General features: G+C 39.1%; 6 protein-coding genes across 6 annotated transcripts; 2 read left to right on the top strand and 4 right to left on the bottom strand.

Annotated features, from left to right (window-relative positions):
• Positions 1 to 2,063: 2,063 nt before the first annotated feature.
• On the bottom strand, positions 2,064 to 3,234 carry LOC139643489 (hemoglobin subunit beta). Its single transcript, XM_071518638.1, has 3 exons — positions 3,076 to 3,234; positions 2,598 to 2,820; positions 2,064 to 2,289 (listed from the first exon to the last, which is right to left on the bottom strand). The coding sequence occupies exons 1-3, from the start codon at positions 3,165 to 3,167 to the stop codon at positions 2,161 to 2,163; spliced, it is 444 nt and encodes a 147-aa protein (XP_071374739.1). The 5' UTR covers positions 3,168 to 3,234; the 3' UTR covers positions 2,064 to 2,160.
• A 5,266-nt stretch (positions 3,235 to 8,500) lies between these two features.
• Positions 8,501 to 9,694, bottom strand: LOC139643490 (hemoglobin subunit alpha-A-like). Its single transcript, XM_071518639.1, has 3 exons — positions 9,520 to 9,694; positions 9,013 to 9,220; positions 8,501 to 8,740 (listed from the first exon to the last, which is right to left on the bottom strand). Exons 1-3 carry the CDS (start codon positions 9,612 to 9,614, stop codon positions 8,612 to 8,614), a joined length of 432 nt encoding a protein of 143 aa, XP_071374740.1. The 5' UTR covers positions 9,615 to 9,694; the 3' UTR covers positions 8,501 to 8,611.
• A 3,539-nt stretch (positions 9,695 to 13,233) lies between these two features.
• LOC139643486 (hemoglobin subunit alpha-A-like) lies at positions 13,234 to 14,459 on the bottom strand. The gene is made up of 3 exons (XM_071518634.1): positions 14,302 to 14,459; positions 13,820 to 14,027; positions 13,234 to 13,473 (listed from the first exon to the last, which is right to left on the bottom strand). Exons 1-3 carry the CDS (start codon positions 14,394 to 14,396, stop codon positions 13,345 to 13,347), a joined length of 432 nt encoding a protein of 143 aa, XP_071374735.1. The 5' UTR covers positions 14,397 to 14,459; the 3' UTR covers positions 13,234 to 13,344.
• A 1,521-nt stretch (positions 14,460 to 15,980) lies between these two features.
• LOC139643518 (hemoglobin subunit beta) lies at positions 15,981 to 17,302 on the top strand. Its single transcript, XM_071518679.1, has 3 exons — positions 15,981 to 16,148; positions 16,521 to 16,743; positions 17,058 to 17,302. Exons 1-3 carry the CDS (start codon positions 16,057 to 16,059, stop codon positions 17,187 to 17,189), a joined length of 447 nt encoding a protein of 148 aa, XP_071374780.1. The 5' UTR covers positions 15,981 to 16,056; the 3' UTR covers positions 17,190 to 17,302.
• Positions 17,303 to 19,680: 2,378 nt separating this feature from the next.
• On the bottom strand, positions 19,681 to 20,925 carry LOC139643484 (hemoglobin cathodic subunit beta-like). The gene is made up of 3 exons (XM_071518633.1): positions 20,766 to 20,925; positions 20,123 to 20,345; positions 19,681 to 19,871 (listed from the first exon to the last, which is right to left on the bottom strand). Exons 1-3 carry the CDS (start codon positions 20,855 to 20,857, stop codon positions 19,743 to 19,745), a joined length of 444 nt encoding a protein of 147 aa, XP_071374734.1. The 5' UTR covers positions 20,858 to 20,925; the 3' UTR covers positions 19,681 to 19,742.
• A 1,707-nt stretch (positions 20,926 to 22,632) lies between these two features.
• Positions 22,633 to 24,163, top strand: LOC139643487 (hemoglobin subunit alpha-like). The gene is made up of 3 exons (XM_071518635.1): positions 22,633 to 22,761; positions 23,035 to 23,242; positions 23,967 to 24,163. Exons 1-3 carry the CDS (start codon positions 22,667 to 22,669, stop codon positions 24,093 to 24,095), a joined length of 432 nt encoding a protein of 143 aa, XP_071374736.1. The 5' UTR covers positions 22,633 to 22,666; the 3' UTR covers positions 24,096 to 24,163.
• Positions 24,164 to 25,674: the final 1,511 nt, after the last annotated feature.

Genomic DNA, 25,674 nt, shown 5'->3' with positions numbered 1-25,674 from the left:
TTTTTGTGGCTGAGTGGATTTCTCTTAAAAGTATAGATCAAAAGTCACAAGGACTATTTTAGGTCAACAGCACCCTTGACTAGAATCAAGTAGCCTGAATGCAATTCAAAAATTAAATATCACACATTTGATTAAAAATCTAAAACTTTCTTTTTTGTGCATCGCACATGGGCAGAGACACATTGTCAGAAAATCGAGGCCAAATGATCTATGGGTTTATGTGGTTTAATAATTAGCCTTTACACTACCAGTCACAAGTTTTGACACACCGCATTTTTCTTTATTTTTACTATTTTCCACATTTTAGAATAATAGTAAAGACATCAAAACTGTGAAATAACACAAATGGAATTGAACAAAAAACAAACAAAGCAAATCAAACCTATCTTATATTTTAGATTCTTTAAAGTAGCCACCCTTTGCCTTGATGGAAAGGCAAAGGTTTTGGAAAGTAATTCATACATAGGCATCAACTTCACTTTTTATATGTGTCTAAGGCATTTAAGCCTTTAGATCAAAATGGATTTAAGATAATGAAAAACAGTAGGAGGTGTGTCGAAACTTTTGACTGGTAGTGTATATCAGCGGTAGTTCAATAATAATAAATTAGGCTACAGATTATTCACGCAGTTATGGCTATCAAATATGAAAATGGAAGGAACAGAAACCTTTTGCGTGTAAATCAGCATTGCCTTTTCATATAAGCAATAGCTCTATAAGTATGTGACATTAGCTTCCAGCTCACAGGGGCTTATGAAGGAAGGTCATGAAGAAAAATTCTTTAAAATTAATTTAGTTAATATAAAACAAATATATTGAGAGAATGTTCTTATTCAGAACATGAAAGTAGGCTATATGAGGTATTAGTTACCTTAAAAGGCAAACTATTATTGCTTTAGATGCAGACCCTTAAATCTATTCTTTTATCTCCAAATTAATGTATTTTTTCATTTTTTTATTTTTAATTTAATTTTAATTAAAATTAAAATTAAAATTAAAATTAAAATTAAATAAATAAATATTTAATATTTAATATTAATAATGATGATTATGCTGATGGTCATAATAATAATAATAATAATAATAATAATAATAATAATAATAATATCGTATTATTATTGATGACGATTGTTGAATTGAAAAGGCTGTTGCTAAGTGCAGAGCACAAATAATTGCCGACTTAAAAATAGCCTACTTTTAATGTTAAGTGTGGCCCTTTCCAAACAATTGACCTACTCCGTTACCACTTAGATGTACACTCACCGAGCACTTTATTAGGAACACCTGTAAACCTGCTTATTCATGCAATTATCCAACCAGACAATCATGCGGCAGCGGTGCAATGCATAAGATCATGCAGATACAGGTCAGCCGCTTCAGTTAATGTTCACATCAAGGTGGTCATGTTCACATCAAGCATCAGAATAGGGAAAAATGTGATCTCAGTGACTTTGACCGTGGTATGGTTGTTGGTGCCAGACGGGCTGGTTTGAGTATTTCTGAAACTGCTGATCTCATGGGATTTTCACGCACAGCAGTCTCTAGAGTTTACACAGAATGGCGCGAAAAACAAAAAACACCCAGTGAGCGGCAGTTCTGAGGACGGAAACGCCTTGTTGATGAGAGAGGTCAGAGGAGAATGACCAGACTGACTGGAGCTGACAGAAAGGCTTCAGTAACTCAGATAAGCTCTTTACAACTGTGGTGAGCAGAAAAGCATCTCAGAACACGTCGAACCTTGAGGCGGATGTCACTTTGGTAGCCGGTTGACAGTGAGCTGAAAGCTGATACCTACCCAGTATTAGTGTGGTGTTCCTAATAAAGTGCTCGGTGAGTATAAATTCAACAGTGTTTCATTCTCTAGACTAGCCTATAGACCTATAACATGTTTCTGCAGGTCAGTCTTGACAAAATAACTCGAAAATGAAACAAATTTTCTTATTCTTTTGATCAGTTTTCTAGCTCCCCAGCAATTTTAAAATGCAGGCCTAAATATATTCCCATTCATATATCGTCATTGTTATTACCTTAATTACATGGATAATCACAGACAAACAACGTGCTCAGTATGCTGACTGTTTTATTTGCTTTTGAGACAGAGGATAAAACAAGAGCCTCTACATAAATGATCAGCGAATGATCGTCCTCTGATGTGACTCTCTAGTGGTACTGCCTTCCCAGGGAGGAAACCACCACGGTCATGAACTTCTGGAAAGCTGCCTGGATATCAGCAGTGAAAGCAGAGCCCATCTGTTTGGCAAGCACGATGGTCAGACAGTCGGCCAGCAGCTGAAAACAACAGGAAAAATATGTTTAATATATGCGTAACATCATGTCCTGATTATCCCACCTAGCACTGACCAGAAAATACCCACTAAATCAGATAAATATTATTTTTGTTATAATAACATGTGTTATAATAACAAAAATACTCAATGTACAGCTATTCAAGGTAACCGAGATAGTAGGCTATGCAGATTTGTCTGAGAAGGCATTTATTGAGTGAGATTTATAGTTAGAGTGGATTAATTTGTAAGTTATTATTATTAACGTATTAACTAGGCTACCACTAAACCGATCGGAGATATGTAGGCTACCCTGAAGTTGTCGGGGTCCACGTGAAGTTTCTCGGAGTGCAGCACGCTCAGCTCAGCATAGGTTTCCTTGATGTTGTCCATGTTCTTCAGAGCCCGGTCCAGACCGTGCAGGATAGTCTTTCCATGGGCGGCCACCATTGGATTTCCAATAATGGCTGCGGCATTGTAGAGGTTTCCAAAGTTGCCAAAATACCTCTGAGTCCAGGGGTAGACGACCAGGCACCTTAGGAAACATAAAAAACCTAAATGTTACAGCTAAATCGAGACATAGGGTCAGTGTGCGGGGGAAATGCACAACATACATTTGTGGCTAATGTGCAAAATATGTCTTGTGCATATTACGCACAGACAGTGCGCATAATGAACCAGGTATGACTCACGATCCTTAAAACTTGTCGAGGGTGCATTGCACAGGTGACTTCCTTTGGACTCATTGCACTCTTTTCAATGTAAATAGACAACAGCAAATATATCTCACCTGGAAAGAGCTGCAGGGCCCACGGTCTCGTAGTCCAACTTGGAGAAGATGTCCTGGATGGTGGCGCGCTCGAAGTCTGTCCACTCGACCATTTTGCTGGCTCTAGTTTTGTTTCCAAGAGTCCTTTCTGGGGTCAATGGATCCTGAGCTCCACGACCTTGTCTAGGTAACTTTTAAAGCAGGCCTTTCTCCCCTCCCAAATGTCAGCGATTGGATGGAGTATAGGGTGGTGGGCTGGTCAAGCGATGCGCTACAGATTTTGTTAAGATGATAAGGAAAGGATGTATCTGCACGGCTTCGACTGTTTCTGTGGCAGAGGAAACATTTCATAGGGCTTTAGTGTTTAACGTTCTGTAATTACATACCACTTAGCCAGCTTGATCATAACCAAGGGCTATTTTGCCTATCTCAGTAGGCTATAAGGCAGCTAAAGGAGAAATTAAAATTAACGATTTAAAACTACTGTAGCTCCTGCATTTGAATAGATTTTTTTGAGTAACGCTACTATTTTATCACTTTAAAATTGTATTTTTTGAATACAATTTTATTTTGATACACACGAGTACTGAGTGCAATGAGACGAGTCAGTCCGAACTCTGACTCTATTTTCTGATATAATTAACTCTGTTACAAGGGCCATCCTCAAACGGGAAATGCCAAAACTGGTTAAGGATTTTAATGGGGTCAGTTGTGTGAAATTCGCCCGTTTATAATTAGTTTAATTTAGTAGCCTAACTAAATACACTACTTTAGTAGGCTACGTTTAGTATGCCATTCCAGTAGTCGATTTGAGGGGGGGTGCGAGGGGATGCCATCACCCTTGAAATAACAATTGTCAAAAAACCATCCCCTTTGTAAAACTGCCATCCCCCATTTCATCCCTCTTCATGGCACTAAGATATAATTTAGCCTAATCAAGAAATGTGTAAGCCATTTATTATTGATCCTATTTAATCATTTTAGAGAATATAGCGCATCTGGAGTTTTCAGCAAATCCGAGGGCGGGGGGCACACGCACCTGCATTCAGGGATGGACTGGCCATCTGGACATCGGGCTGCTCTAACTGTGGACCGGTCTGGAATATTTCCTGACTAGCCTCGTATCTTTTCACAGAGGAAAAAAGCATTAGAACAGCGTTCCGAGAGTGAATTTGACGAAGGAACGCGCGTTCCAGTTCTGAAAAATTAAGCAGAGCGTTTAAACCACTGGTTCATTTCGTTTTAACGCCACAGTTTGCCGACTGGGCGATGTTTGGACCTTCGGGCCAATCACAGTGCTTAAAAATGGAAAACTCCACCTAACCGGGAAGCTGGGCTATACGTTTACCAAACACACAATCAAATGACAGGTAGGCTACAGACAGTTCAGTTTGAGCCGCGCAGCTGACAGGTTGTGTTGTGAAACTGTCGAGAAAGAATCATCTAGACATTCTGTCTTATTTTCAGCCCAATGTGAGTGATAAAGCAACATGTTCAGGTGAATTTAACTAGTAAACGGAACTAGTAGACGGAAATGTTGTCATTTTCACATGAGCCATCGTTGTTGTAACTGAAATTACTACTGTATAGCCTAGTGTAACTATTGATAGCCTACCTAGCAGGGCAAGGAGAGTGTTTGACATACATATTCCTTCACATGTAGCTATCTATTGTTGTTGTTGTTAACTGTAACTAAATATTAGCTTTAGCTAAATAATTTGCAGTGGTGCAGCATATCATATATTGTTTTTGAGTTAAACTGAATGTAGTCATTTTGAAAGTCTCCTATAGACAGTCATCAGTCCTGTAACTTCTGAATACATGCAGTGATCTGTTTAACAGAGCCAAATGGAGGCAGGAGTCACAGATTAGAGGAGACAGACTAGCAGAGTTCAGGTGACTCAATGTGTACAAATTAATAAAGCTAAAATAAGTGTATTCCTGGTTTTGCTAAAGATGTTGTTGATGCCATAAAAGTGATGCCCATCTTCTAACTGGCATCCTTGTGATAAGGAGCTTTGTCAGAGCCATGTGGTTATCTGAAATGACCAACACCCCTCCAACCAATCAGAATAAAGTATTGAGCCAGGCCATTGTATAATAGATATGGATAATATTTTGTAGGATCACCTTTTAAAGTTAATGTCCATTCTATCAGTATCATAGCAACAAGAGATTGAGGGAGTCGGCGATAGGGAGACAGCAAAGAGCAGCGACACCAACCAAACCCCAAATCCAGACCGGACACTGCACCACCCATGGCTTCACTACTGCCTCTTTTTTTTATGTTTGCAGCTGTTAGTACTCAGTGTGATGGAAACCTTCCATCAAATTATAATAAGTATATAAAAGAATTCAATTCAAACTAGACTATGTTATAAAATCTTTAATTTTATCAATTTAACACTCATGGGTTAACAACTGTATAGTGATATGTAGCCTACAGTACATTACAGGATTCATCGATGCGAAGCATCCTGTAATAGCGCAATAACGTTAAGTTACGTTAAGTTGTCCTCTGTCTTTGACCCATCCTAACTATAGGAGCAGTGGGAAGTCACAATGCAGTGCCCAGGGACCAACTCCAATTCTGAGGCAGTGCCTTGGTTAAGGGCAATGGCAGGCGTAGGCCTATCTGATACCTAACATCCGTAACATGCGTGTCTTTTGAGTAGAATTATCTTTGTGCTGTTACAATATAAACAGAACGGTAAACAGCTGGCCCCCCACTCTCCATGTTGTCTTCGCCACTATCAAATTGTTTGTCCCCATTAGACCCCACCATCCCCCCTGAAATGTTTGTAGAAATCGATACTGGCTAATCCTTTCTTTTATTTGATGGTATACATTTATATACAAGTAGGCCACGCTTATTCTGATTGAGTAAAATATTTCCCACTTTGGTTGAAAGTAATCAGTGATAGTAAGGCTCTACATATGATACGAGGTGCTTGTGCTAAATGGTGCAGTTTGTAATGAATTGTACAAATATGGTTGGTTTATAATCAACAGCACACAAATCACTGTCCACAGAATGGATGAATCAATCAGGTGTATTAGCGCCCTCACCTGTTGAAAAGCAAATAGTACTGTAGTTTTCGATTAATTATTTCTCCAAATCAAAGTTCCAACAGAGGGCGCTCATAAACTTAATGAAGCCTACAGACTACAGGGGGTGAGGCAGTAAAGCCTGTTCATTTTCAATTGTTGGGGAGCCTGGCTTTTATTGCAGTAGAAAATGTTATTTTGAAGGTGTTCGTCAAATTATAGGTCTATGTAAAATTAAGGTTTCTTCGGGATATGCACTATGATGCTTTGCATCTGTACCTGCAGGATCCATCTTTGTATGCATGCGTTGCTCATATTATGACAAAACTGCATGCATTAATTACATGGTGTTTTAGTGCATTACGTAGCTGGGCAAGGTTTGCTCTGGGGGAAAAAAATGTGAACTTAATTCTTACATGCCTGCCATACTGAGTAGGCCTTCAACTACCTACCTGACATACTGGATCACACATACTAAATGACATGCTGCTCAAATGCACATAGTAAATGGATTCTGAATGTAATGTTTACCTACATGTAGATATGTAGTCTATATGTTTTGCAGTTCATATTCCCCTCTACCCATCATCTATTTTCACTGTATCTGAAGTGCTGCCGTCCTTGTTCCATGTGTGTCAGCATGTACTCGGAAACTCTGTAAGTTGTCAATATGTCTCTCTCACCGGACACGTTTTAAACTCTGACTCTGAATGTTTGCTCCCTCAATCCAGATTAATATTGAAAAACATTTTCAAAGAAGGAAAATTACTTGTCCTGAGGAGGAGCAGGCACATTCTGGACCAGAGGAGCTGCTGAGCAGTAAAACAGAGTAAGTAACAATGTCAAAGGCTAGTAATTTAACGATGTAAAGATACAGGCTAACTGACAGCACAGAGAGATGTAGCAGGGCAGATGGTCAGAAAAGCAGATTTCTCTGTAAAAGGGGTCTCATTTCTATTCTTCTGTACCTTATGACAAAAGCAAGCAACAAACAGAACAGTGTAGCACTGTTTCTATTTTTAAGTTATGTTTGACACAAAGTACTTGATAGGGAGCAATTTAGATATTTGTTTGATAAATTGAACTATTTAAAATGGAGTACATCAGATAGGCTAATTTTTCAGTCATTCAGGTGCAGTCATTCAGATGAGTCTTATAACCTACTGTAAATAAATCTGTCCCCAGAATAGGCATGAATACTGCATCTGCCCCCAGAACAAGCATGAGGCTTATAGCCTACTGTATCTGCCCCCAGAATGAGCATGAGTCTTATAACCTACTGTAAATAAATCTGTCCCCAGAACAAGCATGAGTCTGTAACCTACTGTAAATAAATCTGTCCCCAGAACAAGCATGAGTCTGTAACCTACTGTAAATAAATCTGCCCCCAGAATGAGCATGAGTCTTATAACCTACTGTAAATAAATCTGCCCCCAGAACAAGCATGAGCCATATAGCCTACTGTAAATAAATCTGCCCCCAGCAAGTAGATGCGCTAAACTAGGCCTAAATAAACGTTAGAGATTGTTTTGATGCACTTGATATTCCAGGTTAGCACTACAATTAATAAGGAAATTGGTTTAAGGTCTATTTTGGAGAATAAGGTTTTGTCAGGTCGGGATAACTGTGAGACATAGATTGTTCATGTTTTAGGGCCAATTTGAATGTTAATATGTAGTAGCCTATGTGTATGCGATCGGGTTTGGTAATTGTGTGATTGTAGGAAATTATAGCCTACTGGTTGAATAGGCTTATATGAGTAAATGTGTAGGGTTTAAAGGGAAATGTATGTTTATATGTTTTTGATACTGAAATATTTTTGATATGGAGTTGAACTTAAAGGTGACTTTTTTAAGAAAATGTAATTTAGAGAAAGGCAGAATAAACATTGTGCTTGAGTTGTTCATACATCACTATCCATTTCCTTATTGCTCCACTGCCTATATTCCACCCTGTGTAGCATCTTAGCCTACCCTAATAGTTGCAGTCCTGTTGAAACTTTTATTTTCTTATTTTAATTTTCAATTTTCATATAGAACTGTGCAAAAGTCTTAGGCATATGTCAAAGAAATCCATAAAGCAAAGATGCTTTCAAAACTAATGAAATGAAAAGTTTCTGAACATCAAAAATTTACAATAAACAGCAGTCTACTGACACATTAATGCAGAAAACAAATAAACATTTAAGACTTCTAAAAAATGTATATAAAAAATCTTGGGTGCCTAAGTCTGCACAGTACTGTATATACATATATATATATATAGATATATATGTATTTTTCTTATTATTATATTTATTTATTTATTTATTTTTGGCGATTCACCCTCTCAGGACTTACTGTTTTATTCAACCTTAGCCTTGTAGGCTGTAAGAACTCAAAAGAAAAACATCGACACCTCCGAATTTAATGTTTGTTTTATTGACCAAGCCCTTCCATTCCGAAAGGGGGTTGACATATGGATGACATGCCACATGTAGTACGAGTCGATGGTCCTGCACTTCTGGGGTTTAGCGGTACTTCTCAGACAGGGCCAAAGCCAAGTTCTGCAGGAACTTGTCAACCGAGACGTGGATCTCGGGAGTGAAGTCTGCGGGGAAGTACAAGGCTATGGCCACCATGATGTTGTGGGACAGCATCTGCGGTTGTGCAACAAACACAGATTAACCGTCAATATCAGCAACATAGAAAAGCATGTCTTGGTTATTCACAGGGAGGTGGAGGGTAAACCCACCTGAATTCAGCTAAAGTGGAAAATACAAAATAGGCCTAATGCGTGCTTCTCTGAAATTATTTTTTGTTGGTGGTTGTTTGCCTCATGCATGGTGGTCTGGTAGACACACATTTTTCTTTACCACTACATCTCTGCTTGTATTTAACCTAGGCCTATGATCTTTCCTCTTGACCCTACCTTGAAGTTGGTAGGGTCCACTCGGAGCTTGAAGGCATGCAGGTCGCTGAGGGCGGCCATACCACCGACAAGATCGTCCATCTTTCCGACGGCGTCGCCGACGGCTTGCATGATGACGGCGCCATGCTTTTTCACAGCTCCGGATCCAGGACTCACATCATCCCAGTGGGAGAAGTAAATCTTGGTCTGCGGGTACACAACCAGCGTCCTGACAAAAAGCAAGACAATGTTAAAACAAATTTCAGGCGATATTTTACACGGCAGATGATGAGAAAGAAAGAGGACAGAAGTTGAAAGTCTGAGAGCACACGTAGTCTATTTTTCAAACAACTAGCCTATTCTTAAATCATTGTGACGTAATATAATAGGCTAGCCTCCTAGCAGATCAAGTCAAGTCGGTTAAAGTGTCCTAAATGTAGGCTAAGTAAACACAAGAGGCGTGGGTTTATTAAATTAGGATGCAGTAGGCTAATTTCACATTTAAATTATGAATATTGTTGGGCCTACCTGTTCAGAGCTTCAGCTCCAATCTCGGAGGCCTTCCCGGCGACTTTGTTCCAGAAAGCAGTCACCACGGCCTTGTCTCTCCCAGAGAGACTCATGTCTGCGTTTTCGTCGAGTTTTCTCAACTGAAAGAAAATCGTCTGATGCTAGTGGGATGGGTTTGTTAGGCTCTCTTTATATCAAACCAAACGGGACCACACTCTAGTATCAGATCCAAACCACACCCCGAAGAAACCGCTAGAACTTTTAATGACAAGATTAAACTAACCACTCCCAAATGGCATTTTAGCAGGGTGGAAAGAATTGTATTTAAGTAGAAGTAAAATTACCGGTGTAAAGTAAAAAGTAGAGTTAGCTTTAGTTTTTAAAAGAGAATCTTGTTCATCTTTCCCATCCATTAAATTATACAGAAGTGCACTATCGAATAATCCCCAACGAAAAGTTTATAGTTACCCAATCAGTAGGCCTAATACTTTATGGTATCTATATCCTGTGTTATCAATCCTGTGTTATCATTATAATATTTCTATATGGTCTTATAAATTTGACTAATTTGTCCACTTTCCTTCTAAAAAATATTATATGATTAGATTAATAGAACATACTGTATATATATATATATATACACACACACACGCATATTTGTCACATTTTCCGCACACTGCGCCATACCAACATCTCATAAAGGCCACAAATAGGCTACGTGAAATTGGTCTCATATTCGATTCATATTGTAGGCTACCACTACCATGTCATTAAATACAAACGCACATAACTTAGCCATTCAACTTTTAATAGCTATATGCTTAGTAGTTTAGTAGCCTCCTTTCTGGTGTTCATTTGGCAATTTATGCGAAAAGTGAAGATATTTCCTTAAATTGGAAAATTAAAGGTGACATTAGTTTTGAAAGAAAAAAAAACTCAAGTAGGTAAGACACAAAGCACAGTGTCAGGTGACGATTCATCAGTCTACTACAAAACTTCTAATTTACACGATCTAATTCTTCTAAATATCTAACTGTCAATACAGGTTACAACCCACTATGTTGTCAACTCTGGTTCAATCAGAGGCTTCCTCCTCTGAGAGGTGGCATTAATAATTAGCCTAATAAAAACGGGACCCCCAAAACTGGCATTCACAGAAGAATTTAACTACTAGTTCCACAGTGACAGTAGTACTATTGGCATTAATTCAGCTTAATCTACTAGACGTTTGCACAGTGTGAGGAACATAGTCACCCTCTCCAATGTTGAATCATCAAGAAAGTTCATTAGTTCTATCTCTTTGCTCACATGGTGGCATCTGAGGCTAATTGAGTCTCCGGGCAATTGTCTATCAGTTTAGTAATCCTCTGCATGAAAACTTTGAGAAGTTCTATCATAACAGCCTTATCAGCCTATAATTACTCGACAGGAGTATTTGATGTAAATGTCGGCCTATGGATACAGTATAGGGACTGCTCCAAAGCTGCCTCAAAAGACAGCTGATTGGATGGACAATTTGAAAAAAGTGCATACCTATCTTACAACACGATACATAGCCTATAGTGCAAAATTAAAAGTTAATGGTAGCCTGAAGGACAGTATTATATAACACTTTTACAGCCTGGATCCTTCACAGGTAGCATATACAGCATGAACTTCGTGTTTTCCCAATGTTTTTGAAGTGTTACAGCTGATAACTGTATGGTTCACCGGTAAACTAAATTATGAATCATTTATTATGATGGCTAATTCCGAAAAAATATGTTTTTCCAATTCGTATGGGTACTCCGATAGCATGTGAGCAGTTTGATATTAATGGGTGCGGCCATCTGAATTTAGTGATAATGGTGCATCAAAGTAGCCATGTGGTAAACGTTTTTGAGATGCCGCCAAAAACTGGACATAGAGTATGACGCCAGCGGTTTCAGCAACATCTTGGCGACAGCTTGGCAACGCGTTCCGGAAGCCTTTCTTCAAACAGCGTATCCCATTGCTGCTTGATACAGATGTTTCTTGCAGTCCTGCAGAATTTATTTGTAGAAGCTCGTAAATTAACTACTTTAACGTGTAATAAATCAATTTCAGTTTCTGTCAAATAATTACGTCTTTGTTGGTAGCCTAAAAAAGCAATTCACCTCAGGGATTGTTTTGCGCTAATGATCGGTTCCCTGTTTTGTTTTTTTTAGCCTAACCCAGCAAGCAATAGATATAGATATAATTTCAACGTCTTGGCTAGATATAGCCCCGATTTAGTCCGGCAATGTGTAGCCTAACCCACTTCTAGCCAAAATGATCTTGAAATTGGTTAGATTTTGTTGTTGCCAACGCAGCTTGCGAGATGTATGATATTCCATCATGTAAGCAAAGTCAGCAGTGATTACAAGGTGTTTAGTTTCATTTCTTTGACATGGTCTATACATAGCCACGATTTAGCTCCCAATTGGACCGGCTATTTGTAGCCCACTTCTAGCCAAAACTGTTTCATTGTAGTTTTTGCCTACGCAGCTTGTGAGGTGGATAATATCCCATCATGTTTGCAGTGTCAATAATAAATACAAGGTGTTAGTATCATTTCATTGACACGGTCTATGTGTAGCCACGATTTAGCTCTGAACTGGAGCGGCAACGTGTAGTCTGCTTTTAGCCCATCCGGCGAAATCGAAGCAATCAATTGCCGTCATTTCAGCGGCTTGGCTATAGCCCTGATCATCGGCTGTGTTAAAATTGGTTAAATGTAGTTTTCGCCCACGCAGCTTGTGATGTGCATGGCATCAGATCATGTTAGCAAGTCAACTATGAAAACAAACTGAGATTAGTATCATTTCATTGAAATGGTCTATGTGTATAGACTTAGCATTATTTTTTGCTGTTACACATTCATATACACCATTCTCCCTTCTCCGTATTTGACTTTCTTTCATTTTACAAGTAAATACAAACTGCAATTACGATTCTCAACCGCTAGGTGGCAGCTGTACTGCTTGAGAGACATGACGACTGCAACGAGACTCGACAGTTAGCTGGCATAATGCTCCGCCCGGTTGAACTTATTTGGTTTATCTTGTAAGTCGCTGTGTTTTTGTCTTGTCATGTGTTCATTATGTATCTACATTATTTGTTATCATGTGCAGGAACTGTGCCATTTTTAGCGGTTAGCAGTGTAGAGTGAGCCATACGTGGTTAGCTTAACACGCTACCTAGAAACATTATGTGCTGGCACAATATTCATGCACATTTCACAGCAGCAGACGATGTGTGTTCAAGTTGCATCTGTTTCTGTATTTCCTGCAGTGCCCGTTCAAAACGTGCCTGTTAGCGTTAGCATTCGCCTTAGCGGTTAGCCGCGCCTAGCAGTTGTGTTGTTGTTTAAAATGTTCCATGATTGTAGTTTTTGTAATGAATTCTTTATATATTTATCTTGTTTGTTGTTGTTTGTTGGATGGATTGACATTTATTATCAGAACATGTTATATTTGAATAAAAATAATCCTTTAGCCATTATTTTGTTGTCTATTAGACTTATATGTGTAGTTGTTCAATAGCCGTCTAATTGATGGCTATATCCTACTTGGGCTATGGTTGGACGTCTACTAAACTTTCACTGACAGCCCAAATTTAACCTGTTTTAGCCTAGACGTCAGGTCTTTTAAACGCAAAATTGCTTGCTGGGAACCCCTTAGCCTGTATTTGTAGGCTGTAATAACTCACAATAAAGAGATCAACACCTTTGAATTCAATGTTTATTTGTTTTATTGACCAAGCCCTTCCATTCCGAAAGGGGGTTGACATATGGATGGCATGCCACATGTAGCCTATGAGTCGATGCTCCCTCACTGCTGGAGTTTATCTGTAGTTCTCAGACAGGGCCAAAGCCAAGCTCTGCAGGAATTTGTCAACCGAGACGTGGATCTCGGGAGTGAAGTCTGCGGGGAAGTACAAGGCTATGGCCACCATGATGTTGTGGGACAGCATCTGCGGATGTGCAACAAACACAGATTAAAAGTCTGTCAGCAACAGAAAAAGCATGTCTTGGTTATACACAGGGAGGTGTGCATTCTGAGATTAAAGTCACAATTCTGAGATTCTGAGCATAGTCAGACTTCTGACTTTAAACTCAAAATTCTGACATTAATCAGAGAAATTTGAGTTCTGACTTTAACCTCAGAATTCTGACTTATTAAACTCAGAAGTTGAATAAAATGTTCACGTGATTCTATCCTCTGTATTGCCTCATAATGACGTGGACACACATTTTTCTTTACCACTACATTTCTGCATGTATTTAACCTAGGCCTATGATCTTTCCTCTTGACCCTACCTTGAAGTTGGTAGGGTCCACCCTGAGCTTGAAGGCATGCAGGTCGCTGAGGTCGGTCATAGCACCGACAAGATCGTCCATCTTTCCGACGGCGTCGCCGACGGCTTGCATGATGACGGCGCCATGCTTTTTCACAGCTTTGGATCCAGGACTCACATCATCCCAGTGGGAGAAGTAAATCTTGGTCTGCGGGTATACAACCAATGTCCTGACAAAAAAAACAACAATGTTAAAACAAATTTCAGGTGATATTTTACATGGTAGATGATGACAACGAACCAACTAGGACAGAAGTTGACAGTCTGAGAGCACACCTAGTCTATTTTTTCAACTAAGTCATTGTGACGTAATATAGTAGCCTATATAGCCGTAGATCAAAGGAGTCGTTAAGATTACCTGAATGTAGGTAAACACAACAGGCGTGGGTTTTATTAAATAATGATACAGTGATTTCACATTTAAATTATGAATTTTGGTTCTACCTGGTCAGAGCTTCACTTCCAATCTCGGTGACCTTCCCAGCGACTTTGGTCCAGAAAGCCTTCACCACGGCCTTGTCTTTCCCAGAGAGACTCATGTCTGCGTTTTCTTCGAGTTTTCTCAACTGAAAGAAAATCGCCTGATGCTAGTGGGTGGGTTTGTGAGGCTCTCTTTATATCAAACCAAACGGGACTGCACCCGAGTATCAAATCCAAACCACACCTCCAGCGAAGAAACCGCTATAGAAACTTCCAATGCCAACTTTAATGACGAGATAAAACTAACACTCCCAAGTGGCATTTTAGCAGGGATAGAAATATTTTTTACTTTACCGGTGTAAAAATCTACTTAGGCTAAGTAAACGTTAAAAGTAGGCTACAGTTAGCCTACTTACAAAAAATAGCAGAGAAAGAGTAGGCTCATAGCTTACTCAAATGGTGCTTATCATTGAGACAAAAGACAAAACGCTGTTGGGAGGCTGCCGTGGTCATTTGTTAATGGGAAATGTGGAAAGGCCTAGGCTATAGGCTATTGATTATTTTCCCCCAAACATTAAAACTCTAGGAATCATTCGTGTTGGGTAATCGGATTGGGGTTTTTTTTATTTATTTAATAGTTGGCTATATAATTTGTTAATTGGTGTTGATAACTGTGCTCAAAAGATCCCGATTAATCAATATAGATTCCAACTTAATTGCTTGTCCTTTTGTTCATAAAGCCTAGGCGAAGTGTAATTACCCCCTATAGCCGACATCCCTAAAATTCAGCTGTAGCAGAAGTAGTAACCCACCTGCTTTATCCACCCAATTTTTCATCGTAAACCACACCAGCATAGTGAGACTATAAGAGCACAAGACAGTGTGCATTATGCAATGTGTGCATTATTGACAATGTCAACCAGAGTTTGACCTATAAAATGGTCAATATGGAATAATCTAGGATCAGCGTGAAGCTGCAGTGATGAAATACCTTTTGTAATACAGAAGTGCACTATTGAATTATTCCTAACTAAAAATCACTCTAATATTCCTACAGCGACTTCTAAAGTGTCAGTGTACTCAGTGAGTTTATAGTGACCCAATCCTACTTTATGGTATTTGTTTTATCTCCTATCATTATAATATTCCTATGGGGTCTTATAGTTTTGCCGTTATATTTTTCCGGCATCCTTCTAAAAATGTTCTTTTTTTGTATAGGCTAGTGAATATTTGTTACATTTTCCCCACCGTTAAAGGCCACAAATCTTGGAAATTCGTGATAGGCTATATTTCGATTAATGCCACTCATTTGTACCACTATTATGTTATTAAATAGAAGCAAACGTACATTATTTACCATCCAACTTTTAATAGCTATATGCTTATTTAGTAGTGGTGACTTTTTTGGTATTTAAAAATACGTTATCATTTGGCATCAAGTATGCTCAAAGTAAAAACTTTGCCTTAAATTAGAAAATTTATTTGTGTGTGTGTGTGTGTGGGGGGGGGGGGGGGGGGGGGGGACAACAACCACATAGTCAGGTGACTCTATATTGCAATGCATCCTTATCTTTTTTTTGCCAATATTGGCAAATGTCCTATCTAATTGTCAGTACAGGTTACAACCCAATATGTTGTCCAATCAGAGGCGTCCTCCTCTGAGAGGTGGAGCATTCAATAATTAATAAAAACGGGACCCCCAACGCTGGGCATGTACAGAAGGTTTATCATCAGAGAGCTTGTTGTAAACATCTCAGAGGAAACCTTTACACCGTCAACATGGTCGACTGGACAGATGCTGAGCGCAGCGCCATCGTGAGCCTGTGGGGAAAGATCAGCGTGGATGAAATTGGACCCCAGGCTCTGGCCAGGTAACTTGTGAATTTATATCAATTCACAGATACAGATTTATATAATATGGTAACATTTCATTGTTGGCATGGATGTACTGGAGGGTAAACCCACCAAATCTCAATTTGGTGGGTTTATGACATAAATTCATACTATGCATCTGTAAGTCCTGTCAGCTGATGTAACTTATATGAGGACACTGTCTTTTTCAGGAAAAATAAACAAATTCACGCTTTTCTGCAATTATAATAGATTTTTTTTTCCTCGGCTGGGGATCATATTTTACCCAGCTTTTATTTACCACTAAATAATTCATTATTGGCTTTTGGAAAAAACAATATTTGCTGTGGTTTTTGTTGTTGGCTTTTCACTTATGGATTGTGTCATTTCAGGCTTCTTATCGTGTCTCCCTGGACTCAGAGGCACTTCTCCACATTTGGAAACCTGTCCACCCCCTCCGCCATCATGGGGAACCCTAAGGTGGCCCACCACGGAAAGGTGGTGATGGGTGGACTGGACAGGGCCGTGAAGAACCTGGACGACATCAAAAATACCTACTCCAAACTGAGTGTGATGCACTCCGAGAAACTGCATGTGGATCCTGATAACTTCAGGGTAGGTAACCATCCCTGATGAGAAGTCAGTATCATAGGGACTTTCAGCAGGGATTTATAGTGTGTCTGTGGTACTCAATGTGTGAGTTTATAGTGACTTTATCCTACTTCATGGTATTTCTCTCATCGTTTCACCCCAAGTCCCATACGTATCCCAAAGTATCCATCTAAAAGTTATTGGATGTGTTGTTTTCCGTAAGGACAAAGTCCTACTTCATGCAATTGTATAATATTTCTTATGATAAATATCCATGTCTGATTTCATTGATGGGTTTATCAGTGGCTTTAATGTGACCCTAATTTTCCTCATTGTAGCTTCTTGCTGAGTGCATCACTGTGTGTGTGGCCGCCAAGTTTGGCACCTCCGTCTTCACCGCGGATGTCCAGGAGGCCTGGCAGAAGTTCCTGTCTGCCGTTGTCTCCGCCCTGGGTAGACAGTACCACTGAGGCCCTGGCGAAGCATTTCACAAGGACGGGCAGCAGTCTTACGTGTGTTTCCAAAAAGATCTGAGGCCCTTGTAGCTGTTGCCAAACCTATCAATAAAAACTCATGTGAACTACATCTGTGTGAGCTTTTTGTTTTTAAGAATTTGAAAAAGTGACCACCAACAGCACCTTTGTTGTAATTAAAATGGTTGGTGGTCAGCAAGGCAAATAAACCAATTATACCTTCAGAGAAGCATTACTTTGTGATTGTTTTTTCTTAAAGGACCATATCCCATATATCAGGCAACTTAGGTCCTTGGTTGACAAAATGATAACACCTTTACAGCCTGCATACAGCGATTAACTTCGCGTTTTTTGTCCCAATGTTTTTGAGATGTTGCAACTGATAATTTTATGTTTCAACGGTAAATTAAACTATTAACCGTTTATTATGATGGATAATTCCGAAAGAAATACTTTTTGACAGTTGTTCTTGGTTCTCTGACAGCCTATGTGAGCAATTTGATATTAATGGGTGCGGCCATCTGAATTTATTGATAACGGTGCATCAAAATATCAGGTGGTCGACAGCTAAACGTTTCTGAGATGACGCCAAAAACATCGAGTGTCACGCCAGCAGTTTCAACAACAAAATACATAATTTTTATTTGCTCATTAATAGAGCAATTTGGGGCGAGTAGAGTGGAGAATAGCCTACTGACAAATTCTTAACAGCTTCAGAATTCATGTAAAATAGCCTGACAGTCTCATAAACATTAGGCCTACTATGCTCTTTTGTGTCCTGTGCTTAGTTTTGTTTCCTTGTTTTATTTTGTTTACATCCTACTTTATAGCATGACATTGTTTCTTGATTGATTGGTGATTAGGCTCTCTGTAAAGTTCTTTGAGACATGGTTTGTGATGAGGGGTTACATATTGACTTAATAGTAATTTAATAGATGGTTGGGCTGATACCACACCGCTGAGTCTGACATATGTTTCAAAGTATAAGTAAATATAATTATGAATAAGTTGTCATAGTAAGCTATTTCAAAATGTAAATTAATATGTATAATGTATCCTTGGATGAGGGCATACTTAAATAAATATTGGTAAATCTATTAATGAATAGTGTATCCTCACGTAGTGTATCCTCAAGTTAATTTTTCAAAATATATCCATTAAACCAATTATGTCTATACACTCCCTTTACTGATAAATCCGTACATAAACAGCGTGTAATTATTTATTGTTTATTGTTGTTACCAAGGTAACAGCTACTCTTCCTGGGGTCCACGGGGTGTAAAATGAGTTCTCACGACTACAGTATTCTGCGTCTATTTTCACGTGAAACTTTTAATATGACCCCTTGATGGTTTCATGTTAAAAGTTGTTAGGATGACACTGACAAAATTGGGATCCGTTGGGTTCTAAATCCCTGCTCGATTAATTGCACTGATAATTAGCACACACATTTAGCACACAAAGGCTTATGAAGACCATAGCATTACAGACCTATAGACTTAACGATAAAGACCACAGTGCTGCTTGGGACAAAGTTAATGTCATAAGTTGTAGTTACAGACATTTTATTAACACATGTAATAGACCTAACACAATAAGACATAATAAAGTCAAGTGATATGACAGCTCATACTACAAATTTTCACCTGCTGCCGAGAACGTTTTTAAACTGCCACCAGTGCTGACGTCCCTGTCATTCAGTTAGACCTAGTTTACCCACTATTTTAGGCTGACAGAAATGTCTGAGGTAGGCCTATAGGCTACATCATATAGTTTCAAACTGATGTAAGTTATATGAAGATCGTGTCTGGATAATAAAACATTATCCCTGTGGGCCTCCCTCCTCATCACATCCTCAGTCCTGCGCATAACGCACACAGACCGAATCCAATTTACGCACCACATAGGTTAGAGTTTTAATATTTCAAAAGCAGCAGCCAAAGATTAAAACAATCAGCACGCACTCATTATCAACCAGTAGCTACATTCAGTTATAATTGTGTATGCCGTCTGCCAGTTAGCCTACACTGTCAATCTTTTCAGGCAGTAAATTCTTCTCTGCTGTCGTGCGTAAAATGACATGACCAAAGCAAACATATCACTGAATGATAACATAAACACGCCCACACCTGCAAAAATACTGTTACCTCTTCATCTAACACCCTTGTAGCTATTTCAAAATCAATTATATCCAGAAATGTATAAACAAGCCACATGACTGGCTTTCCAGGAGCTGCGCGTAAAAGACCTACGAGTAGAAAAGAATGTCCAAAATTATCCAGTATAAATACGTTCCTACCTTTTCAACTCCCTTACACTAAAAATATCATGTTCCAATGTACTTTATTTTTATTTTCTCTTGAGCAACTGATTTCGATATGTTTGAGGCCATTTTTGCACTTCGGCTACTAGCTCTTAAATTAAAAAGAGCCACTGGAACAGAAACCGATCGCACTGAAACAGAAAACCATTCAAACACACAGGGTTTAAATATGATGATTTTATTTGATTTTCGTCTCTCAGGCTGAGATTCAGCACCGCGGCGGCGCCTCAGAAGTACCGACTGCTCAGAGCCTCGACCACCGCAGACAGAAACTTCTGCCAGGTGGCCTGGACCTGCGGGGAAAGGTCGCTGCCGAATTTGCAGGCAACAGCAATGGTGAGGCAGTCGGCCAACAGCTGTGGACAAAGGCAGAAAAACATTATGAAACTATCTGCGGAATGGAATCAACTATCCTGCACGGCTGATACTGATGTTATGCGATACATGGTTAAAAATGAATTTATTTTCAAATATTCGCGTTCTTTTAGATAGATAGATAGATAGATAGATAGATAGATAGATAGATAGATAGATAGATAGATAGATTTTATTAATCCCCAAGGGCCTATTTTCCTATTACAACAGGAGTATATTGTATGTTGCTCACCCTGAAGTTGTCAGGATCCACGTTGAGCTTTTCACAGTGAAACTGGCTCAGAGCGGCGTAAACGCCCTTGATGTCGTCCATGTTATTCACTGCTTTGCCCAGAGCCTTCAACACCACCTTGCCGTGCTCGGCCACTTTGGGGTTACCCAAGATAGCCGCCGCGTTGGAGACATTTCCGAAAGAGCCGAAATACCGCTGGGTCCAGGGGTAGACGATCAGGACTCTGTTAGAGTGGAGAAAATAAGTTTGCAGTGTGATCAGTAGGCCTGATGCATAGCGGTAACTAAACAGGTGGGTAAACTATGTCCAGTCGGTGACCATCCCAAGGCAAATTTTGAACAAAAAAAAAAATACTTTAAGAAAAGCGTGATGATTTACATTTTTATCTTTAAAAGACACTATCTATTATAGCATATACTATCTGACATCAGTTTTTAACTATACTTATGATGTAGCCTATAGGCCGACCATGAATTTACCACAGAGATTTATGTCACAAAAAAGTGGGTGAACTGTCTTCCGCAAATCAAAGTGGGTAAACTGAATCCAGACATCCCAGATTAGGCCTGTAACAGCAAATGACACAGATCCTAGGTCTAACTGAAAGACATGGACGTCAGTTTGTTCAACATCACAGCCCTACCTTGCCAAAGCTTGTGGTCCAATCTCATCGACATTAATTTTGCCCCAAACAGCACGGACCGTGCTGCGGTCTTTATCTGTCCACGCAACCATGATGTCGGTGTGTATCTTGGTCTTAATGTATATTTTTATTAAAATCTTGTGTGAGACAGACACAACAAACGGCTTATATTGGTCAGAGTTCTCCGCCCCACGTGAAGCTGCGTCAGTGATTGGCTCTGTGATGCGCAATATAAGAGCCATTTCTTGTTAACGTAGATTTAATTTATATTTTGTATCTCCTACAGATGAATTGATTGTTTATTGATTGTTTTGATACATATTGCTAATACTTAACGTTTACGTAGTTTATATTGTCTTAGATTAATGCTCGACTCTCATTGGCTAATTACACTCAGCAGAGCATCTGGTGGATTGTGCGTTTACATTTTCCTTCAGCAGAGTTGTTGAGCTAGCCGCAAATGAACGTATCCTTTACCGTGCCTTTTTCCTTATCCCATTGTTTGATTTGCATATCCTCAGTAAACGGTAAAACAAAGAAAGAGCCTTTTGTTGAGTCACGCGTCAACTATAGGCCTATGCCTATATTTAACAGTTTAAGTGCGTTTAATACAGAATCAGGTTGAGAGCCTCTAATTGTCAATAGTACGCCTATCCTGGATATACATATCAATAAGCATTATCAGTCTATTAATGCTGCCATAGCTGCCATATCATCATTATTATTATTATTATTGTTATTATTATTATTATTATCATTATTATTATTATTATTATTATCAGTGATAGTAGCAGTATTAGGTAGATAATATGAATTTTATAATTTATTAACTCTAAATAGACCTAGTACTGAAAATATATGCCAATAAGTAGGCTACACTGTGTATAAAACTGCTGTTTTCAGAAAAACTCTCATTTTGCCATTTTTTTCTTCCTTTGATCCTCATTTCCAAAATTATTTGGCACAAGCAGTTAAATTTGTTCAGATTATGCTAATCATTCATTATCGAGACATTCAGACTGCCTCCACCCGTTACATTTCTAACCTGAGAGCCAATTAATTTCATGAAAGTACAGCATGTACTTTCAAGAAGATTTGTAGATAGATGTTTTTCTCCCTGTCCTCAAATGACCCCGGACTGCCTGATCAAGTCGTTTTTAAACCAGGTATTAGAAATAAGAGTGTGGCAACAATTAGGCTCCCTTGAAGTTTACAGGCTTGAAGGAAGAGGCTGGCGATCACTGCATGCTTCACCTGAAGGTCACAAACAGACCATATAGCATAGTAATAGCAGCCTGGAGAGACAACCTCAGCCCACATCACCTACTGATGCAGATATAAGGGACTGCAGAGTCGTTAGGCATAAAGAGGCTATACTCTTTTAGAAACGCTGTATAATTTATATTCCTGGGGGTCACTGACTCCTTCCACAATTCACTCAAAATTGTAACAACACCTACAAGAAATATGCAATAGCTTCAAAGTCCAAATTTAAGCATAAGGTTGTTATGATCGCTGTCTCGTGTGAAATAAAAACCTTTTCCTTTGGATCTCTTGTCCTTATTTTGGGGAACGTTTTTAATATTTTTCTCTCTGGATTTTCCCTTTCCTCGGAGAGTTTACTAAACGTTGTACAACTGTTGAAATTATTCATTAGAGGAATGGTTTATGAATAATGTTAGTATGTCACTTTATTCATTTTAGTCATGTCACTAAGGATAATTACTATGTAATAGGCCTCCCGTCTTATGGGTCTGAGTTAATTGGAGGGATATTCTTGGATTCTGCCCAAAGTCTTGTCTGGGCGTGGCTGCCTCTCTCCTGCGCTATAAGAGGCCCCATATTAAGTTGTCATCTTCTCGGGTGTTTTCCTGTATGAATAATTCTCACAAGGAGCAAAAATGACTCTGACTGCCCAGGACAAGTCTGTGGTAAGCGCCTTCTGGGGTAAGGTTGCTGGGAAGGCGGATGCCATCGGCGCTGAGGCTCTCGGGAGGTAAAATGTCTTCGTTTAGCAATCCAACTGAGTAGTAGGCTACTGTTTGAGTGGGGAAAAAACATAGAATGGTAGCAGAAATTAATGTCATCTTGTCAAATATCAATTATTTCGTTATTCATTCAAACGACGACCTTTGGTGCAGGGTTAACTCACCTAAAATCAGCACAGATTAGATTCTATTTTTTTAATAGATTTTTGTCTATACTGACTGTTTGTCTCATGATGGTCACCACATTGTTATTTACCTCTCCATCTCTGCTCTCACGGCAGGATGCTGGTTGTGTATCCCCAGACAAAGACCTACTTCGCCAGCTGGCCGGACCTTAGCCCGGGTTCCGCACCGGTTAAGAAACATGGGAAGACTGTGATGAAGGCCATTACTGATGCCGTCTCCAAAATGGACGACCTCCTCGGTGGGTTGAACGCTCTCAGCGACCTGCACGCCTTCAAGCTGCGTGTTGACCCGGGCAATTTCAAGGTAGGCTCCCGACTAATACATTTACTGTAGCCTACCTAATCTATGTTATAACTTTAGAAATAGGCTATATTTGCCTATATTTAAAAAAAAAAAATGCAAAAACGTCTATTTCAACAAGTCATTTTTATCTACTATTGAGTCTTGATATCTGATATCTAATATCTTAAACAAGTAGGCTAAAGCAATCTGAGAGACGAGAAGAGAGACGAGAGAACACTGAGAGAAGTTCACTAGTTTCCAATGTAGATCAACTTGTTTTCAATTCATATTTCAATCAATTTTTGTTTTATTTTTTGTGATTTTCTTAAAACTAGTGGAATGATCTTCCTTATTCTGTCTTGCTTTAGGATATTGACATTCCTTCTAGAAAAAACACCGAATCAAGTGAAAATTCATTAGAAACAAATTCAATTGTCTCACCCCATTGGTAGAATTTTTAATTAAGAAAAATTCTATTTTAAGACTAAACACTAAACATTATACACTACGTGACGAACATTTCTGCACTCATTGTACACTGTACATGCAGAAAATAGGCTACATTTCACATGGAATATATTTAGCTGATATATATTAGCCTATCCAAGAGCTTATCCCAGGATACATTAATAACATTTACTGATATTATGAAATGTGTATGTTCATCCCAGGATACGTTATGGGATATCCTACATAAATATATATAGTTAGATTTTAACAAAATCGTTTCTTCATGTATTTTCAGATCTTGTCCCACAACATCCTGGTGACGCTGGCTATCAATTTCCCTGCAGATTTCACTCCTGAAGTGCACGTGGCTGTGGATAAATTCCTCGCAGCTGTGTCCGCTGCTTTGGCTGACAAATACAGATAAAATCAGAATGAGCTTTAACATGTGATGTTTTCTCCCTGTTGACGTCACAATAAAATCAACCGGCGATATTTGCAATCCTTTTCTTTTTCCATATAGCACCACATATAACACCTGGCACAGCCAACACGATGCTTAAATGTCTAACATGTAGCCTGTATAACATGGACTTGAAGAATACTAGGCTACTATATTTAGTCAATGGCACGTTTGTTTTGTTTTACCTAAGGTATAGGCATTTTCTTTCTAATTACACAGGCCATTCATTCTCAATTAGAAAGCACTGTAATGCATTCACTGTCAGCACAGAATCACTGTTTATTCAGGGAAAGTCGAGTGAGCATCATGATATTTTCAATTAACACCGTGCCCCGTATTCATATAGTTACATATTTACATACCAGAGAGCTGCCCAATACAACCACAATCTTCTACTGTCGGCCAATTAGCAGCTACACTGAATGTACAAAATATTAGTGACATTTATGTTTTCATGAAGCAGCCTACACTGATGAGGTGAAACCAGGTAAAAGCCATTACCCCTTCCCTTATTGATTTCCCTTATTGAATCTATACCAATCTGATAGAAGGACATGTGGATAAAGGGAAGCAGACGAGTTAGAGAAGGATTTTAAAGTTTTGAGACAATTGAGATGTGGATTGTGCAAAAGGGGCTGCAACTCAATATCAGGAAGATGCTCCTAATATTTTGTATATTCAGTGTATATGGAGCAGTTGGGGGGTTGAGTGCGTTGCTCAAGGGCATAGTGGTAGTTGTTGAGGGCGAGGAGAGCGCTGATCATTCACTTAGTGTAATTTTTCTGTCTATGTGATGTTTAGTTGGACCTTACTAAAACAAAATCTGCCTCACAACGCCTATGGGTGCTCTCCACATGTTTCATCATTTCCTTATACTATTCAATTTTGGAATTGACTTAAGTTGCCATGAGTAGGTCTAACTAAGGCAGTTTACTTACCTATTCCTAGTCTGACTAATGGTGAGTACATACTGTGAAGTACAGTAAACCACCATTAACTACAATGGCAGACAGATTTCAAAATTTGATTGATAAAAATGCTTAGCATTTTGTGGATCTTGGCTGGGGCAAATCTCTTACTTAAAATATAGTTTTTATTAGTTTAAGCATCTGAACTAATAATTGTATTTCTGTCTACTAGCAAAACAACGAAGGCCATATGCATTGAACACAACAGGGGATGTTCTTGAAGATCAGGATGGCGATTCCAGGTAGGTTGGCCTTCACCTCATATTAACCAGTTTATGTGTGAGTTGCTTGCTTCAAGAGATAGATTGACACTGCCTTGTGTCGGTTAAAGACGACCGATCTCGCACTCTATGCGCTCTATGCATTGCCTCGTAACACATATGTCCTGTTGGACCAGAACATAGCTTTATGGCACTTATTCTCGTTGTTCTCTCCTGACTAGATCCTTGCTTGTGTTGTAAACCTCATATGTACGTCGCTTTGGATAAAAGCGTCTGCCAAATGGACAACTGTAAATTGTAAGTAGCCGTCCTACTTTGCAATAATGATCGGTTCCCTGTTTCATTAACCCTTAG

This window comes from Centroberyx affinis, unplaced genomic scaffold (genome assembly GCF_046629955.1).
Source record: "Centroberyx affinis isolate AG114_WGS23_722 - 3 ecotype Tasmania unplaced genomic scaffold, CSIRO-AGI_Caff_v1 ptg000618l_1, whole genome shotgun sequence".
Classification (NCBI taxonomy): Eukaryota; Metazoa; Chordata; class Actinopteri; order Beryciformes; family Berycidae; genus Centroberyx; species Centroberyx affinis.
The sequence above is the reverse complement of the archived record's forward strand: the minus strand, read 5'-3'. Positions and strand labels throughout refer to the sequence as shown.